This window comes from Pagrus pagrus (assembly GCF_965226575.1).
Source record: "Pagrus pagrus genome assembly, chromosome: 7".
Lineage (NCBI taxonomy): Eukaryota > Metazoa > Chordata > Actinopteri > Spariformes > Sparidae > Pagrus > Pagrus pagrus.
This window is the reverse complement of record NC_140191.1, coordinates 22,006,257-22,026,778: the sequence shown is the minus strand read 5'-3', so window position 1 is coordinate 22,026,778 and position 20,522 is coordinate 22,006,257. Positions and strand designations below refer to the sequence as shown.

The 20,522-nt window shown below is 41.0% G+C and overlaps 1 protein-coding gene across 1 annotated transcript in view; it reads right to left on the bottom strand.

Moving 5' to 3' along the window:
• Positions 1 to 20,522, bottom strand: part of LOC311260142 (growth factor receptor-bound protein 10-like) — a 70,635-nt gene that overhangs the window by 45,042 nt on the left and 5,071 nt on the right. The window contains exons 2-3 of the mRNA XM_084357657.1: positions 10,476 to 10,603; positions 1,879 to 1,975 (exon numbers count right to left, since the gene is read on the bottom strand). Of these exons, the coding sequence (XP_084213783.1) occupies positions 1,879 to 1,975; positions 10,476 to 10,526 (148 nt within the window). The 5' untranslated portion in view covers positions 10,527 to 10,603. The remainder of the gene's footprint in view (positions 1 to 1,878; positions 1,976 to 10,475; positions 10,604 to 20,522) is intronic.

The window sequence follows — 20,522 nt, the reverse complement described above, 5'->3', positions numbered from 1 at the left end:
TTGTTCCTCTTCAGCTGGAGCCAAGACATCAGCTGTCTCAGTGACTGCAGACCATATCTCAGACTTATTGTCGTCGTGGCATTTGATGTGCTTGGTTTCAGAAAACACTTGTGACTGTTTGCCTGTTAGGTCATGTCTGATCCCTCTCGCTTGTCGTTGTTTGCAGTTATGGCGGTTAGGAAGGCTGTGGCATTCAACTCGAGCCTTGTTTCGTTCATCTCATAGGCCAGCCGATAGTCTACACATTCATTTAAAAAATGAAGATTCATTTCACTTCCAATTCCATATACGGCCCTTCTGCACTCAGCAAGTTATATAACGGTACAGACAATGAATTGAAGCTATACAACTGATGTCACTCTGGTGTGTGGCTGGGAAAAACAACACAGAGGGGACAGCGTTTGCACAGTGCAAGCCTGTGACATCGCATTAGTGAGACTGGAGACTGGAGAGGACTCACATATGTGCATGTGTGTTGTGCCACTGCTCGGCATGACGACAATCATTTTTTCTAGTTATTTAAAGACTGCGTTGAAACTTCACAGTAAAATTGTGTATGCATGGTACAATTTAAAGCCTACGTGTTGAGAAAAGCATGTGAAGCAACTTCAGTTTCCAGGATTCCAATACTAGATTCCAGTTGCCTCAATAGCATCTCATTTCAAAACATAATGTCAGGTCATGTTCAAACAAAGCTGTACTGTTCCTTTCAAAATTAATAGGTTTATGACTCGAGCTTTACAGCAAACACAGCAAGCAGCCGGTGGCTCTATTAAAGTCCTGTAAGAGTGAACAAGTGGGTTTACGGGAAAACAAGTTAAATCACGTCAGCAAGGATTATGATCCCACTAATAACACCACCACAGGCACTGAGGCTGGATTCAAAATCTCAGATGCTTATATGATACAGGCTTTTACTGGCATTGTACTTGAAAGTTGTAGCTTTCTGGTCATAAATTGTCACCCATTACTTGATAGATTTAAAAAAAGAGTGAGGCAGAAGACAAAAAACTTAATGGCCTACGTACTGTACTTCACTGTGCTCACAAATCAGGCTCCCAAACACATGTCTCGCCCAATCTACTGTACAAAAAGACCTGGGTATCTGTCCAAAAGATCATTATTCAGAGAGTGTAAACAAAAATGTTCCTTAGTTAAAGCAATCTCCATTCGTCTGCCTCTCCAGTCCCTCTGAGTTCCCTCCATCCCGGCTGATCCTGAAAAATGACAATGTAATTTCTGCTCCATTTATTTCCCATGCCAGGGCCAAGCGTTCTAATTCACTCGTTGAGTCCTCGCAGACTCCCCGCCCTTACCTCCCATGCTGAGCCAATATTGTGCTTAAATCTCATGCTCCGATTGTCATGGACGAACCCTGTATGGCACAATTAGATAGACGGCGTAATTATAATGGCACCCTGTGTCCATGCAGATCACCCTTTGAACTGCTGAAATGTTTACAGCGGAAGAGACCCAAATATATATTATCCCCCGCGCCCCGCCCCGGGCCCAGTGGAGGATAATGAGCAGCAAGCTCTCCACACTGTACTGAGCCAAGAGACACACACACACACACATACAAACACAAACCAATAGTAGTAGTACCAGATTCCCAGGTCATTTCTACGACCTTTTGGTATTCTCTCATGTATGAAAATAAGTGGAGAATACACAGCAAGCTTATGTTACACTAAGCCGAAGTACAGTAAGTCTCAATAGAATGCAATATCATATGACAAGTCCCACAACATAAAGTCATATGTAATTCAAGTCAGAGTATAACCAAGTATGCTCGTCTGTGTCATACAACACCAGTGTAACTAAAGTCACACACGCACGCACACGCACACGCACACCTATCTATGGTTAGAGACCAACCTTGATGGTTTGGAGAACTCCGATTGGCTGATTGCTGGAAGGCTGGACCAATGAGGTCAGCTTGTCTGTGATTGGAGGACCGGTCTATATTGTCCTGCTGAGAGAGAGAGGAGCAAGAAGAAAGAAAAGAAAATGTTGTCACCACAGTAGGAAGTTTGTTACAAGAGCCAAACCCTCAACCAACACATGGTTTAAAGAAGACAAATCTGCATCTCTTAGACTCCAAAACAGCAGTGAAATGGAAAAAAAAAAATCCCAATACTTTCAGCTCAACTGATTAGTTTGTAAAAAAGAAACATGCTAAAGAATAGTGTCACCCACATGGAAGAGCATGTAATCAGTCAAACGAAGCTCAATCAAACTGAATAAAGTTTTGATGAAGATTTAAAATTGATTTGTTGTTGTTGAAAGAGAAAACATACAAGGGAAATGATATATGTTCACTAAATGGTATTAAAGTGCAATATAACCAACACCAGCTTTACATATCACAGAGGAATTATTTCAAATACAGACCAGGAAAATAAAAAAGTAGAGTAAGTTCTTATAGCGGCTGGCGAGAGAGGAAAACAAGATGTTGATAAGTAGACTTGTGCCAGGAATGACTGTAAATAGCAATGGGGGTTCCACTTTATGATAATATAGTAATTTTATAGTGAATTAAACTTCAGTTATGATAATTTCATTGTTCACAAACAATAAAATGCTTAATTGACAATTTATTAAGCCATTGTAAAGGTTTATAAACATCAGTTGCAACTTTAAAATGGCTATCCAGATAAAGTTTAGATGAACTTCACAGTATTTATCAACCAAAGTCGTATTTATAATACAAAGTATTATAAACATAAATTGCAACTTTACAATCAACAAATGCTTAATAAATGGTTTATAAAACATTTCATTGTTTGATGGCAATGAATGTGAATGAAATAACTCTTAACTAAAGTTTAATTAACTATAAATGTAACATTCATTAATGGTGCTATTATAAAGTGTTACTGCAATGGTCGGTAGTTGTTGAACTAAACAGAAATATGGTAACCTCTACTCTTTCCACACTGCTGCATCCTACAGTACAAACAGTGTGTGAACATGACCAGATGTGTATCAGAGCACAGTTTAAGATACCACTCAACCCAAATGTCCTGGGCTGACCCTTTTCCCCATCGTGTTTCAAGGAACTGAAAAACTGATCAATAACTTAAAAACAGTCATCCAAAAACTTTGTATAAACTTACATCATGTTGATCTGTTTCAAGCAAATCCAACTACTAAAAAAAAGTGGAAGCAAAACAAAACTGTGGGTTACACATCGGGTGTGTGGGCGTGTGTGTGCGAGCGTGACTTAGGCTACATTCGGGGACATCATTCAGACGACAGTTAATTGGGGACGGCTTGTGCATTTGGAGACAAAAGCCGTGTCCCCAGTTGGAAAAGAGACGATCTTTGGGTCAACATAAGGCTAGGGTTAGGTACAGGTTAGAGGTTAGCAGGAAATGAATTTAAGTCCCTGCAATTTCTTACCAAATAACTTATCAAATAACTTCCCTGAGGAAGTTCCTGTGCGTGTGTGTGTGTGTGTGTGTGTGTGTGTGTGTGTGTGTGTGTGTGTGTGTGTGTATGTGTGTGTGTGTGTGTGTGTGTGTGGCATCCCGTGCAGGGCCTAACAGCAGGAATGGGAACAGAACGTTCTGTGGTGTACTACTGTACTCAGGAAAAGACTGCTACTGACTGTGTCTGTACAACAGACCTCCTCTGATGCTGCAATAAAAGCTGTTGTGGTTGCTTGTTCTGCCTCATTTAGAGTAGTGACAGACGATGCAGGCGGAGCTGGATCATTTTACAAAAGCATTTCCTGTGATAAAGGTTCTTTTACCTAATTTGACGCTTTTTGATGGATGTTTTTTTGTTGCCTCCAGAGCGACGGAGTTGTAGTGATTAAGTGATGATGGTCCTGGAACATCATGTACTTCTTTACACCCAGAGTCCGACATATTGTCTGGACAGTGTCTCATTTAATGAAGCACATCCAGGCTGGACTAAAGGATGTCATGAGTGAGTGACAGCACAATACAAGATGAAAAGTATTTGCTAATTCTTAAATCGAGTGATGTTCTACTGCAACAGAACAAAGTTTACCACAGTTACACATCAAAGCTCTTTCTCATTGCTTTGCCTTGTTTCAGCTGTCCAACAAGCGTTACACACACACACACACACACGCAGCTAAATGCAATATGCAGTTTAAACATATATTCCACAACAAACCAAAATCATTGTAAATAACAACCACTTTCCAATTATAATTCATATTAAATGTGTCTCCTTGCAGCAGACTGCCTTAATACATTCCTAAACAAGACACTTTGAATGCAAAGCTCAAGTTTGTGTATGACAATATTCATTTTTACAGTTAAAATCATCATACACTTTCATAGCCTGTGACATTTAATTTAACTCTACAAAAAAGGCTTAACGAGCAGTATAATGAGAATCGACTCACTGCGCGAATAAAGCCTGAAGTACAATTCCACTCTGATGAATCCATTCTTCAAAATAAAAGCTCGGCTGAATAGTTTGATGATATACAAGCCATGATTTGCCTGGAATTTTTATAGCTTTTATACTCACTGAAACAGAAGTCATTAGTGTCCCTCTCTGGCGTACTGGTGCGGACGTTCTGACTACACTGGGCATAACTGGAAGTTCAACGTTAATATATGGTTGTGTCTACCGCCACCACCCCCCCTCTCCCCAATGCCTCTTCTATACCAACTAACCCAACCGCATCCAATCATTACACTGCATTGTTCCGTCTTTGTATTGTCTCCAGTTCCAGCCGTCTTGGCTGGATTGAAAAAGAGATTTCGGAGCTTAATGGGACTAACCTTCTTTAGAAATTAAAAAAGTAGTCAAATAACCACCGCATCAGCCCATTTGTTCCCGTGACGCAGCAAACCCCATCATCAACACACACCGTCTGGGGGTCCAGCTACCAGACTGTGACTGATCCCTACCCAGTCACCCAAACAGCACCAGGATGCCAGTTTGGTTGGTGGGATGGTACAGCACGACGTTAGTGTGTGTTTGTGTGTGCGCGCGCGCATGCATGTGTGCGTATTCAGGACAGGATGGTCATGGTTCAGCTCCAGTGAGCAAAAATGCAGGGACTCTTTCACACCATATACTGGTCTTGAATGCTGTTTTGTATGGTTGTCTGGGAGTAAATGAGTTGACACACACACACAAACACACACACACACACACACACACACACACACACACACTAAAGGACCTTTAAAGCACACCTTAATCTCTTTTGTGGATCTCACCAACAAAAATCCAAAACCCAGACAGCCTTTGATGCCTCTATAGACAATTGACAGAATGTTAACTTGGGGATTTAATCCTATAGATACTGGCCATTTAGCATAATTCTCAGCCATGCCATTGCCCCACACTGCATTTGGATTACGTTTATTGAAGCCCATAAGTCTGAGGCTACAAAAAGAAGAGAGAAAATAAGAAAATAAAAGACAGAATTTCTTCTTTTTTGTCTCTTTCTTTTATCCTTGTTGCCTTTTCAGTCTCTCTCATTAATTCTTTAATTCTTTTACACACAGAAAGCACAGACGCACACACACACACACACACACACACACACACACACACACACACACACACACACACACACACACACACACACACACACACACACACACACACACACACACACACACACACACACGTTGCTTAAGTTCAAGAGGGGTCAAAACGAGACTGAATAGGGCCAAGTTTTGACAAGAAGCATATAAGAGCCCTTTCATATTGATGAAGTTAAAAGGAACTCCCAAATAAGAGTGGAAGGGTTGAGGGTTCAGCTTTTTAAAAAGGGGTCAGTGAAAGGCCAGAGACAAGGTTAAGGCACTGAAAGCAGGACTGACACAAAGGTCTGGAGATTTGGCCTCAAACAAAGAGGAAAAGACTGAGACGCATGTCAAAGCTGCACCTTTAGAGGAGGTCAGGCTGAGGTTAAACGTTATGACCAGCGATTGAATATGATCAATAGCTGACTTACTGACAGGTTTTTGGCTAAGAAGAAACAGCTGGAGAATGGACTCCATCCACAAGGACATGTGAAGTTTATCAGTATAAAACTACAGTTTCTGTTAAGTCGGGTTCACCTCGAGAACTAAATATTCTCAGAAGGCTTTAAACATGTGGAAATCTCACTGAAGGGTCCAAGACTTGCTCCTGGCAGACCGTTCTTGCTGACAGCAACAGCGCTAACTGAGACAGTCCTCTTACAACATACATGAACACTAGACAGCAAGTGGAAATCCCGTCTTACATAATTAACCAGAATGAGATCAGCGGGTCAAACTAGTCTGCTCCAGTGCTTCGTTCATCTGTTTGTTTATACAGTAGAAACTCAGCTACAGCTGCTGTCACAGCTCAGCTGAGCCCCTGACGAGCTGGACTATGACATATGTTTACACAATATTAGCTCATTCAGGGGTTTTTTTCTAATTCAATCCTATCTATCGAAACATCACTCCATCTCTATGTTAGCTATTATTGCTTCTGTTACAGTATTTACCCAGATAGGTCTGTGGGAATTCAGTACAATTACACAAGTTTTTTAAGCTACATTAAAAGCTAAGGAATAATAACTGGATACTTACTACTAGAGAGACACTGTTACACATCATGATATACAGTGCAGTGAGCTGGTAGTGTAGCCCAATGGCAGTGAAACAGCCTTTGTAATTGCATTTTGAAAAACATTGTAACATTTTATAATTAATAGAATAACCAAGTGTTATTCCAAAGCTTAAAAATCACATTTTTTTTTCACAAATCAAAATCTCCTTGTGTATTTAAATTCTTAATTCTTATAATGCATTAAAATGTATGTCAGAGCCTGTTAAAAACAATTAATTATAGCATTTTATGCATTGACATAGCAACTTATAACCAGCTTGTAATGTATTGCATCTGCCTATAACACCAGCATGTCATTACTTCACTTAAAGCAACCAATGGTCACTCGCAGTGACATAAAATCAAAATATACCAGTGTTTATAATGCATTATAGACATTGGTGTGATAATGAGTTGTGATTATTGTTCTAGAGAATTATGAATATTCATGACTGCTTATAACTATGATAGTATGGCACTATAGGAGAATAATAACGCATTATAGACATGTTCATAATGTGTTATAATGCATTATAGACATGGGCTTCATAGAAAGTGTGACCAAAAAGGCTATGAAATCTTTATGCCACTCATCAGGATTGATTCTCACTGGCATATTCAACAGTTGCAACTAGTGTCTTTCCAAAACCGATGACACACTTGTTTAAAAATAAGGTGAGAACAGGAGTTGGGTTAGTGTTTACCACCACAAGAAATGAAAAATAAAATCAGTTGTCTCATCTTAGACACCTCTGGAATATAATTCTTAAACTGTTTATCCTGCGGCAAATTTTATTAAATGCAGGGATAGGTACATATACATAATGCATGTGACAGGCCCAGCCCATGAACTGGAACTGGAAAACGGTGTGCAGGGAAAAAAGAAAAACTTTGATTTTGTACATTTGATTAAACTCCAATGTACGACCGCGATGACAAAGTTGCAGAGTCAACTTAGTGGCCGTAGCCTCAACACAACGCCCACACAATAAAACAATCACAATGCAAAAGTGCAAGTAAAACAAATGCAATCGTGTGATATCTCTGGATGCTGGTTCTAGGTTATGGGAAACACCACAAAATCTTGTTAATGTTTAGCCCCTGATAAAATAATCCAGCTCCCTCTCACAGTGAACGTTATGCTCCAGTGTGGGACTGCTTGTTTATTCAGTGATCCAACATAGGTTTGAGCAAGCTTAATACACTGGAGGGCATACAGAACTTCTACACAGGACAATATTGTTTTTTGGCATGCATAGATTCCCCACACTCTGCTGACACAGCATTTTTGGTGTGAAACCTTCTCAAATTGTACTTTAAATGAGGGCCAGGGTTAGTTTTACATTTTATAAACTATAGTAATATATAATGTATCATAAGGTCCGTCTTTTTTGGATTAAATCAGCTACCATCTTGCCACAAACAATTCTCTTTTCTCCACATCAAATTTGCCTCGCTTTGCGCATACCATCATTTATTCACACAACGGAAACAAGATTAAAGCGGCGATATAATCCCTCGAGTTTAGTATGAATGTTATCTTCACTTGAATCTGTTTTGAGTTGCTGCTCCAGTTTTATCAGGGAAAATCTTCCATAACCCTGGAATTTCACACTGAATGGGTTTTCTCATTCAGCAAGTCAAGGTACATCTGTTATAGCTGAATGCTTTGCAAACAGCCGAGCGAGTGTGTGTCTGTGCGAGCGTACCGCTGTAGAGTGTGTACGTTTTCAGGTCCGCATACTGTAGCTCCGGCAGCACCAATCCAAACCGGTGGCAAAGATGAAAGAGCCAAGTGATTATTCACAAAATCCCCAGTTGATTTTGATTAAAATCACAAGACAAAACGTTGAGCGCTCGGTGTGTTTGAGCGTAAAGAAGATAAGCCTACACATGTTTACATTGCTCTATTTTTGGATTCTATACCCAATGACTCACTGTGCCACAGGGACTGTCACCTCAGCTTCAACTCAAGACCTATTCCCTGTGGTTTTATTTTTGTTGGCTTAGTCCTTTAAACTGTTCTGTTATTAAATGTATGCCTCATTAAAGATTATGCCTATGTGGATTCATCTTTGCAGCTGAAGCAATAAGGCAGAAACACAGAGACAACACACACACTAGCGACCCTGACCAATACAAGCATGTGAGAACACATACACACACACACAAACACGCACGCGCACACACACACATTAACACATGCACACTTTGGTCTCTGTCTCTCTAAGCTGTGGAGATCTGGGAGACTCAAGCAGGCTGAACTCTCTGTCCTCTAGCAGCTCTGAGGTCAAAGGTCATAGATAAAGCCATGGCCCAGATGACGAGCAAACAACAGAGCAGCCTCTGATCGGGCTAATAGTGCCACTGCACTAATACAAATGTTTGGAAGCCCTTTGCTCTGCCGAGGCTGGTGTGAACAAATCTACTAAACTACCGTAAACCTGATTTCCAGAGGTCAGGTCTGCCCTGCAGCACATCAGGATGTCGGCTTATGTTTAGAGCCCTTTGTTTGTACACACTGCTCAAAGTTACAGATTTAGTTTGTCCCTCTCTAATCCATATTCTCCTAATGCTCTGTGCTGCATGCCAGAAAACTGGTCGCATGCACTGGTCGCAAGAGTGACAACATATTTCTGACTCGAAGCCAGTCATTAGGAATAAGGAGGATATCACATCACTGGGCACAAACTCTCTGTATCCAGGATAAACAATGGGGCACAACGCCTTAGTCACAAGCCTGGACAATAGTTCCACAGTTAAGCATGGGATGTTTCTAATGCTGAATAACTAAACAGAACAATAGGATTAGTACTAAAAGGAACAGTTAAGCAGTTATTTTTCAACAACTGCTTAAATACAAATACAAATAAACAAGAGATATTTTCCCACAGTATGTGTTTCGCTGTATGCTGTGATTTACTAAATACTGAGGTTACCTGTTGTGTTTTAGCGTTACAATCACATTGAGTTATAGTCAATCGTCCCAGGATTGAAATACTTAAATATAAGGGTTGCAATCTGTTAATCTGTGGATTATTTTCCCAATTAATTGAAAAAGGTAAATGATGCCGATCAGTGTTTCCCAAAGCCTCAAATGTCTTGTTTTGTGATTTTCTGTCATAAAGAGTAAAGAAACCATGAAATATTTATGAGATTTATGATATGATATGATATAATGAAATGTTCCACTGCACAAAGAAACACACTAAATACACTTGGTAGAACCCAGTCTATGTGTCTGTGTGTTAGTGAATGGGTTGACCATAGAACCTTATTTAAAGGGGCAACCATTACTTGGTGGTGTGTCCGCCAAAACAAGATGCTTTTGTACCTCTGTTGGACCAACACGACCTTGCAGCTCCTTGAGACCATATCACTGCCATTCACTGACTCTCTTTTAGTCGGGACTAGACCAAAAGGACAAACTATAAGCACAGACTACTCTTTATTTCTCTCTCCAGCGTATACTAACTAATTACCCAAATATACCATTAAGAGCATCTAAAGACTGATTGCAATGGACTGGGAAAGGCAGGACAACCATCTGAATACACACCCTCAATATTTCTTAGAATTCTCATAGCCTCATAACATATTCCTATACATTTCATTTCAAAACCAACGTTGGAACAATGTTAAGTTTGTTTCAGAAATTTCAGCATTTCTATTATAAAGTTATTTTGGGCAACTCCAACTCTGGAGAGCACCTCATACCAACATCAGTCTGGTGTCGCACATTAGTCTTGGCTGTTTCATTTCTAGCCTTAAATTGTGATATTTCATTTCGACAAAAACACTAGCTGACCTGCTTAAGCAAAAAGTAAATTCTGCCTAAAGACAGATTTAAACTTCCTGAAGAAAAACAAACAACGGAAATGGACATTTACCTGATAATTTGGATGATGCAGGAAATAATCCGGGCATCCGGCCACAGCCATGTTTTGCGTTTCTCAGCTCACACTGACAATTTTGCCTTGTTGGATCAGTTTTGATGCAAGATGGACAGAGTGGGAACCTGCAGAGGAAGAACAGCAGACAAATGGAAGTTAGGTTAGTGGAAAACTACAACAGAAGGAGGGAAAGGGTGACAAGGTCCGAGGGAGGAAGGAAGGAGAGGAATGACACAAGGAAAGGACGATGAGGTCTAGGTTCTGAAGAGACAGATATAGCGCAGAGCACTTCTTAACCCACATAGACCCACAGTAAACAACATCAAGCAAAAGGGGAGGAAGAGTGGCTGGTTATAAATTGTGAGACGTGAGGAAATTAAATGAATATTGTCCCAACTGTTTTGCAATATGACTAACTTTTTTAAGTAAGAAGAGCAAAAATATTTGATTTATCAGGCAGAGATAGTTAGCTAGAGAACCAAGTCTTTGAACAACATTACAAATCTGAGACGGGTCCTGCTGTGATTGTGACATAATGTTCATTATTTAGTGCAAAAATCTGAGTCAAGATAAACCACATTGGCTTTTATTTGGAAGATAAAAGACCTGATTTACGTTCTTGCTGTCATTGCAGTACATTTAAATGGCGCTTTGCCATAAATACATATGTAAGTCTTCATTATGGAGCCGGAAGACTCTGAAAGTGAGATGCCTCCCTCATTCTGAGTCTTGTCATCAGCTTCTTCTAAATAATTTTACCATTTTCTGCTGGGACATGTTTTTGTTTATTAACATAACTGCAATACACGTTACACCTCAGGGGACTTTAAAGGTGTTCTTCTCCTCTATGAAGCCTCCCTCACGGCCATCCTTGGGTCAGAATAACCACAAATTCAACAACATGGACTTTAGTCTATTTGAACTTCTTAAAGTGGGTATCCTATTAACCTCTTGGCACTGCTGCCACTGAACAAACACCTGTAAACACTGACCCAAAAATACCCTGCAGGCACCTCTCCAGGTCTTAAGTTAGACCCCGGGGTATATTTGGAGCCAAACAGCTCAGCCTCACAACTATGACGGTCTTTTATGCAGCAGTTCATGACCCCCTGTTGGTATTTTAAAAATATGACCTGCCATTTTATAGTCAGCTAATATTATCCCATGTTTGCATTAGCGGTCGTGAGCGGGCTGCCCTTGCGGCCATACAGTGTGTATATGTGTGTGTGCGTTTCTGCCTGTACATGTGTTTCAGCATTTGTACGTGCACTGTATGTTTACATATGCCGAGCATGTGTGGCTGTGCGTGGGCGTGTAAAGGCTCTATTTTTAGGAGTTTTCAGAGTCTTTGAGAAGCTCTACCCGCGTTTAGACGGTTGTGTGTCTCACTGCATCAGACCGCCTGTGACAGTACGCAGCAGTAGGACCGCTCTGCTACAAAGTAGAGCCGACCACCACACTGCAAACTGGACATAAACTTTTTGACTTGAAGAGAGTAAAATGATGAACAGGAAAATGAAAAAGGAGAACTAGAGAGAAGCTGAAACTCTGCTTACTTCCTCAAATCAACCCACCTGGACAATCACCGTCTTAAGCGTGAACTTCAGATCGTCAGAAAGTTATACAAATAACGTGGGAAGGCGAGTGGGAAGGGGGTTTCTGAAGATGTTCGACCATTCCACAAGCACTTCTGACACAGTACACTACGGTTGTTCCAATAACAGAATCTCAAATGCCTCTGATACTAAAATACTGGATCTTGGTATTGGCGAGTGTGTGAGTCTATGCACACGTTATCTATTAGCTTGACTGTTACTACCCAGCAACATCCTGCACTGGTGACTCCATTTAAAAAGAAAAAGGCCCGAAAATACCTTCTTGGATGCCCCTAAGGTTAATAAAACATGATAGCGTGCCCTCTAGGGTGCCCCTTCCAGTAATGAAAACGTGGTGAAGTGCCCTCTCTTCACTATAAATATGTATTTATAGTGCCCTTTTTATTTTTTTTCGCCCCTGCCCATCAAAGATCCTGAGTCTGCCACTGGTGTCCTGTACACCTGTATGCAAGTTAACAGATTTTTTTACAGTACAAGTAGCCAATATCCAGGCACATGTCAGCAAAACACCCGTTGATATTTGTATTCTCTTTCAGTTATGACTGACAGTCAAATGAGATAACAAAAGAAAGTTATGTTCACTCAAACTCTGTATGTATTTGTCCATGTTTTTATAAAAGGGTTTAACCTGCAACACGGTCAGTAGGATACAGCAGATAGATTTTTTGTTTAGGTCTCAGTATCAGGCAGGAAAAATGCAAAATCAGAACATCTCAACACTACACTGAGTCCTCATGACTGTAGGATAGAAATGAGAGCAGAGATCAAGCAGCAGCATCAACTTGAGTGTAAAGTTTGACAAGTTTGAAATGCTGGTGGCCTGATTCTCGTGTCAGCTGATGACACAAAACTGCCACTCAGCTCTCCCTTTCCAATTTAGTTTTTAAGAACTAAAATTGAAGTTTGTTTTTTTTGTACCTCCAAAATTGGGCCCGCAAATAATGAACAACCCATGAATGCATTCTTAACAAAGAGCTTGGCACCACGATCACTGGGGCCGCTGAAGGGGCTCGCTTGTAATGAGTATGAGTGTGTGTGTGTGTGTGTGTGTGAGGTGTGTGCGTGTGTGTGTGTGTGTTTCCATGTGTGTGGCCCGTCCGGTTGGCATGCAAGGCCAGCTCGTCATTTACACATTATTTACAGACAAACAGTTTACAACAAAAACAAAACAAATTAACATCAGCCCAAACTCTCAGAGCGGCCCCTCATTAGGCACCACACACACTTGCTGACTGGCTATGGCTGAACTGTATGTTTATTATATTTCAGGAGTCAGGAGGTTATACAAGAGGGACAGAAGTAGACCTGAACTCACTAAATCAGAAGCTAGACAAAACGGTTGTGACTCACTGAAGGACTCACTAAATCCTTATCAAAACCACCACTTCCATATCACCAGGATTAAATATTAAACATTCAATGAATTAAATGTATGGCCTTTCAACATCAGCCGTGTAAATTCTGCTTCATCTGTGCGTGATTAAACATGGGAAAGGGCTCAGCCGTTCCATATAGCATTAAAATACCTCACAACCCAAGTTTCAAAGTGCTCATATGTGCCACAGTGACTCTCGGTGACTGATATATTGACCAAACACACACGCACCTTTGCTTAATTGCTCCCTGACACAATCAAAGCCATTCCAGCGCAGGGATTAGACCCTCTCAGAGCCCTTTGATTCAATTCCTTCCACTCCAACAGTGCACTGAAACCTAACCATCTCTGACCTTGACAGTGCAATTACCCTGACGGTGTCGCTGCACTAGAAAGACGGACTTCGGGGTGCGGCGGCTGTACCCAGCGGCGAGGTGACAGCATCTGGATTAATTAAAGTGATTTTTGCTCAGACTTGCATGAGGGAGAATGTTAGCTGGTGGACTTCAAACGCGAGAGCCTTAATAATACCTATCATTAATCACAAATCCTCTGCAGCACCAGCACCGTCCTGGGTGAGACTTCACAGCAAATACACGACACTCCAGCGAAGGTGCTCTGCTCTGAAGTTTTACCATCCATCTCATGTTTTGTGGGAAATGTTTATTGGCTACTTTTTTTTTTTTTCTTTAAAAAAGGTTCATAATGGTGGTTTTAGCACATTACCTACAAATGTATATACCTATCCTAGTTAGGAAACTAAATATCTGAGTTTCACACAAACACAACAACAAGAAAGCTTTTCAAAATAGTGAGCGCTAGTTGATCTACAGCATGGTTTAATGTGCATTTAAAGGATGAGTTCACCAAAACATGAAAATTCAGTCATTATTTACTAACCGTCATGTTGGTGGAAAGTTGAGTCAAGTTTCGTAGTCCACAAGCGATTCTGGAGCTTCACAATAAAGCAGTGTTGCAGCATTCTCCTTAACAACTAAAGTAAATGAGGACTTCTGAGAATGCTGAAACCATGTTTGGCTGTGAAGCTCCAGGAATGTTTCGTGAGTTTTGAAACTTTACCTAGCTTTCCATTGCCATGAGGCTGAGTAGATAAAGACTGATTTTAATCCTTCAGTGAACTTATCTCTTAACAAAAAAACGAAACTGAATTCAGCTTTGCAAAACAGTCAGCAGCAGTGTGACGTATGTGAGATTATCACATTGCACTTGAACCAATAAGCCATTAAGACAATTATTCAGTTAGAGCTTTGCTTTTACTGAAAAGTCAGATTCATTGAACTGTACTAGTGTGAGTGTAAATACGAACCTATAAGACACATCGTAGTAAACAACAGAGGTCACCGGTTAAACTCTACTGGTGCTGTTGGGAAAATGGCACACTTTGACCTTTCAGTGTTGCATACTGCGCTGGATGTTACAACATAAAACCTAGGAGGCATTAGTAAAGTGAAACTAAACTTTAACAATTGTAGCCTTTGACCTCTCTGTTATTCCCCTGAGCTCTTTAACTACAGTGAACAAGTGCGGCACAGTGTTGTAAAGTGTAGCTCAGTGATACTCAACTTACAAAAGGCTGGATATGGCATTTTTTTAATTCACAATGAAAATAAACTAATCAGACTTGTCCCCTGGCCGACAGATACTGCACTTTTGTATGATGGGATGTAGACTGTAACACAGACAAGGCTGATCTTTGCGTGATGGCCTATGACGCTGTGCAAAACACAGTAGGATCAGACGGTTAGCTATGCAGCTATGCAGGGATAGCTGAAGAGGAGCTGAAAGGAGCACAGAAATAGTTAATTTATGATCCATAAATGTGTTTTTTTAACTTAAACATAGCATTCATTCTGTCCCTGGTAGGAGCCGTTCATGTTTATGGCTTCTGAGGGAAGAGTTTCCAGCTATGTTTAAATTTGTGTAAACTGTTTCAAATGCAACCAAAGCATCCTTCATATAGACCTGGCTTCAATTCTTGTCCCAAGTAATTTAGTTAGTAATTAGTAATAAGTCAGTTCATCTGAAAATAAAGAATTTCAAAGAAAGATTAGTTAAGGGCCTTTTGATGTGTATTCATTTAAATATTATATTTAAATATTGTTTGTTTATGAAGTTTATGAAGGCCTCCTGCCATCTCGCAAAATGGCCCCCGGGCAAGGGTAGTTGAGCTCATGGCAGTGGGCCTGCATGCTTAGTCAGTCTAGGGGTTAATGTGCTGATATGTGCTTACATCTCAAGGGTCCAGCTTTAACATCCCAGGGTGATAAGCCCTGTAGAGAAGCCAAAAGCGAGGCCCGGGATCACCAGAAACCTGGGCTATTTAAAGTAAAGCCTAATTGAAACAGTAGAAACATTTCCCTGAACAGTTCTCTTTTACACGGTGGCTGGATCAGTGACCAGCTCACCAGACCAAAGATGGATGTTAAGAGGACTTTAGAGGCTGCAGGACTGTGCCTCTGTTTGCAACCAATACCATAAGGGGAAAAATGTGCTTATTCAACACAAACTTTGAGAGAAACCTTTGCGAGAATGTGTTTCTTTGCAAATAATAAATGAGCATTTAGAATTGTGTATATTAACTCTCATTATGGTTTTAAATAGAGTCATTACTTATTTAGGCCACAACTTCCTCCCATATTAAATAACAGGTTATTAACTTTTTCCTTTCCTTAAGCCTTTCCAAGAAGTCCAATAAAAATACCTAGAGTGGGAAATGGAAATATTAAACTTTTAACCTCACAGACTATATGTAGGCCAAACCTGAACTTAATACGTGTCTTGTGAGCTGCACTGCCAAACATGCCTTGTAAACTAAGGAGTCGGTTGATTTTTTTAAACCGATCTGCCCGCCTGTTGGTCTGGTTTGTCTGTCTTAACTGTCAACCTGTCTATCTGTTCAGTTTGTATTTCTGCCTTCATGCTTGGCATTTTGTCAGCTTGTCTGTCTGTTTACCCGTCTCTGTCGTTACACGTCTCTGCTGCTTCTACTTGTCTGTGTACGTCTGTGTGGCGTTCACTGCTCTATATGTGTCCCTGTCCTTTCCTAATTGGGAAAACATTCTAAATAGTGGGGGTTATTTATACCAGGACATCTACGGTAAGGAAGTATGTACTTGTGCAGTGTACAAGTCAGGAAAGTCAGTCTACTTTGAAGTCCAATGCTAGAAGAGCTCTGTTACAGTTCACGAAAGCACGTCTATTTAAATCAACTATATCCAACATTCAGTGTTACTCAAAGAAATCAAATACATGGTGTTTGGCTTCGGGACTGAAAAATGATGTGTAAGTTCATGATGGCTGTCCTGCTGTTGCCAAACCTATTACTGAACTAACACAGTAGTATTTCCTCTCCACCAGCCATAAGGTTTGATTAGGCTCGCCAGATGTTTCTCAGGGAGAACATCTGCCAATTTATTTTTAAAAAGTAATATAAATCTCTGTTTATGCTGTTTTATATTTTTGAGGTAAAAATGCTCCTTATATATGATGGATTCCTAATGGATAACAATTTTTTCATAAACTGAGCATGGTGTGAAAGTGAATACAATAAATGCTGGCTTGGAATTCTGGTATTCTTTAAACCTGAGCCCTATATTGACATGTTTTAGTGAGGAACTGATTCATACTTACCAAAAGTTTTGGAATCGAAAAGGTCGATGTAACTTTGATGGTCGGAGTTGCCCCAAAGCATTAGGTTGTAACCATTGCAGCCGTGACGTGGCTTATGTTACCTGACACTAATGTGGAGTTACTGATATGGATACTGTGGTCACGTGTCTCCAGTCTGGGCCTTTTGGCAAAAATAGCAAATCTGAGTGATGAGCTATTCATTGTCGAATCGGACAAATCAGGCCGTAGACCTTTTTTTCCAAACATATCAAATATACAACAGAATAACTCAGTGAAATGCCTTTCTGGTTACATTTGGAGCTATTTAAACCACGTTCACACGGAACCATGAACCAAAAACCCCACAGAGCTCAACGGCAGCATCTGTGCAGCTCAGCTGTGCAGCTGTGTCAACTACTTTGCCTGTGCATATAATTGTAAAATGTGTTCATTTCAGTCAACTTGACTTCAGCTGATTGGACTGGACACAGCTTAACACAGGGCTGTTCAGCTCTGCTCAGTCATCTTTGGAATGCACAGAGCACATTCTTTCCATACAGGGTATGGGGTGAAAAAACACGTGCAATATAGCGAACCCCCAACCTCGTGAAATGGCATGCATTGATTTGTGGGCCAGCCAGGGATAGGGTGTTGGTGAGGAGAGAAAGTGAGGAACATATGGCAGAATGTGTGTGTGTGTCCATACATAACAAAATCGCACACATACACACACTGTTTGTAAGCCTCCTACTCAGGTATCATAAGGTCAAATGGGGACTTTTTTTATGCCTCTTGGGGTCAGGTGGTGTCAGGGAACAAAGTGTTTTATCTGCTACACCCTGGGGTAGTTTTTGCTCAAGACTGTTCCCATTTCGCACCCAACCGCTCCTGCAGGTTTTCTGACCATTACCCATCGAGATTCTGAAACCCTCAGACCACTCGTGTTGTATTAAAAATCCGTCTGGCCCATCTCACAGGGAACATTTGCGTGATCTATATGGACAGTTTTAAGAGAATCGCTACCACAGATGCTAAGCTGTTAGTAAGAAATGTTCATAAGTCCTGATTTGAAAAGAATAATTGGAAATAAGAGAATCAGCTTCAGTAAAGTGGATGGAACATTATGGATCTTGTCTCGTTTCTGTGACAGTTGATGTAATTCCCCATTGGGACGGATATAAAGAAGATGCTTTAAAATAAGACACTGGAGCATCAGTGATAGTGTGGCTGTTTGGATTAGGGTTGTCGGTTGTTACATAATGTAACATTTAAATGTATAATGTCACTTGACTTTTATTACTGTGATACTGCACTTGATGTGAATGTTTTTCTGGAAGGTTGCATATAGTTTACTGGAAGAAGGTGCATTTACACGTTCACACAAGGTTAAGCCGAATGATCAGCATTTTCATATGTGGAGGTGGCAAAGGCCTCAGAGAGCCACTGCTGCACCCAGAGGGAGTAGTGAGTGTATATAGGGTGTCCCTGTATTACAGTACATCCAGTGTTTCCCACAGAGCGATGTGGGGGGAAGGCACCAACCAAAAACACCCAAAAAACAACCTGTGATTTAGTTTTCACAAAAGCAGGTGAGGCGCATGTGGATGATGCTTGTTGTTAAAGTTCCAAGTCTCATTCCCAACTCATCAAATGCTGACGCTTTGGGTTGGTCGGTCTGGCCAGCCACCAACCCAAAGCATCATTACTTGGGCAGACACACTGATATCTTATTGTACTATCTGGGTTGGTAGATCCAATTTGAGATAGTAAGATAGTTGATTATTGAGTCCCAACTCATCAAATGCTGACGCCTTGGGTTGGTCGGTCTGGCGTCTTTCCGGTAACGAATGACATTCCAAAAACCAAGTGCACTTATAAGCTTTGACACAACAACAGCATAAGATGGGCTCGCACAATTTTACAATCAGTGCGATCACTGAGCGCATCTCTTTTTCTAGTGTGTCTGGTCTCTGGAGAGCATGAGTGAATGTCTAGAGCAAGGGAAGATTGTAAAAGAAAAAAATACTAAATTGGTTGCCAAATATACCTGGGTGGCTGTGACTATACCTGGGCAGCCTGCCCAAGTAAAGTCTACGTGTGGGAAACACTGATACTATCTGGGTTTGTAGTAATTCCTTTTACAGTTTCACTTGGCAGTGAATCAACAAAAAAAACAAACAGAAGTTGACTTCTACACCAGGGTTTGCCATACGTCTATTGACGAGTGTCCAGGAGGTTCCTCAGAATTTCGGAGTGGCTTGACCGATGTGAAAAGTAGCAGGTTAAAGAATGATTGCGACCATAAGGAGAAGTGACCTGAGATAACAGGAATAAACTGTGGTAATTGCTGAGTTCAACCATACGAGCGACACGTCTTGACCAAGAGAAAAGTGTGGTGATGTTAAAAGTGGGCTGAGGTAAAGGTCTCTCCATTAGGCAGATGGCTATTTGGCAGGCAGCTGGTGCTTATGACCCTGTGCAACTCCAGCTATGAATTTGATGCATTTTTAGTCACACGCCCATAGCCTGGTGAAAGCAGCCTGTCCTCTAAGACAATTCTGAGGTGAAAGCGCTATATAAATACAATGTATTATTATTATTATTATTATTATTATAAATGAGTTGTTAAGGATGATACAGGATGACCTGGTGGCCAAAAATATCTGTTGTTGCAGATTTTAAAGGTTTACCTATCTATCCTACCTTTTCATGACCCGAAGACTGGGCTCACAGGGCAAGTCTGACTAAAGACTACCACGATGTATTGTTTCTCAATTAATGATGCAGAATAAATAATCCATCCTATTAAACCCACATTTCCAAGTGAGGATTAGTAAAACAAAGAAATGCCACAGGTCCCTGACACTGGTCACACCCCTTTCTCAAGAACCACACCCGCCAAGCCTCTAAACCTTGTTAACCCATGCTACACTGCAACGCCCTGGCCACCTCCCTCTCCTCTAAACCCCTCGCCCAGCACCAGCCCCCCTGTCCGACCCCTACCCTCATCCTGCACCGCTCCAGCCCAGAACATAAACAGCATCTTAATTCAAGAATTGGCACGTATCCAGCTCAGTGTCTGGGGACTTGTGGAGAGCCCATTGAAGTGAATGTAGTTACCGTAACCCCACCCCTAGAGAGGCGAGGTTAATTATTCTACTGTATATGTTTAAACTAGCCAGACGCCTTAAGTGAGAGTATTTAGCTTGATGCTGTGAGTTATCAAAACTTCCCATGGTGGGGCGACCTATAGAAATGTAATGTATGTGAGACAGGGAGTGGTATGGCTGCAAAGATAAGTGGCCTGCTCTGTTGTATTGTGTTGCTGTGGGCTGGAGATCCCCCCCTCTGATTCCCACCAGCCTTTACCTCTGTAGAAAACCATGAACATGTTGTATTTTAACTTACATATTATATTGAGCT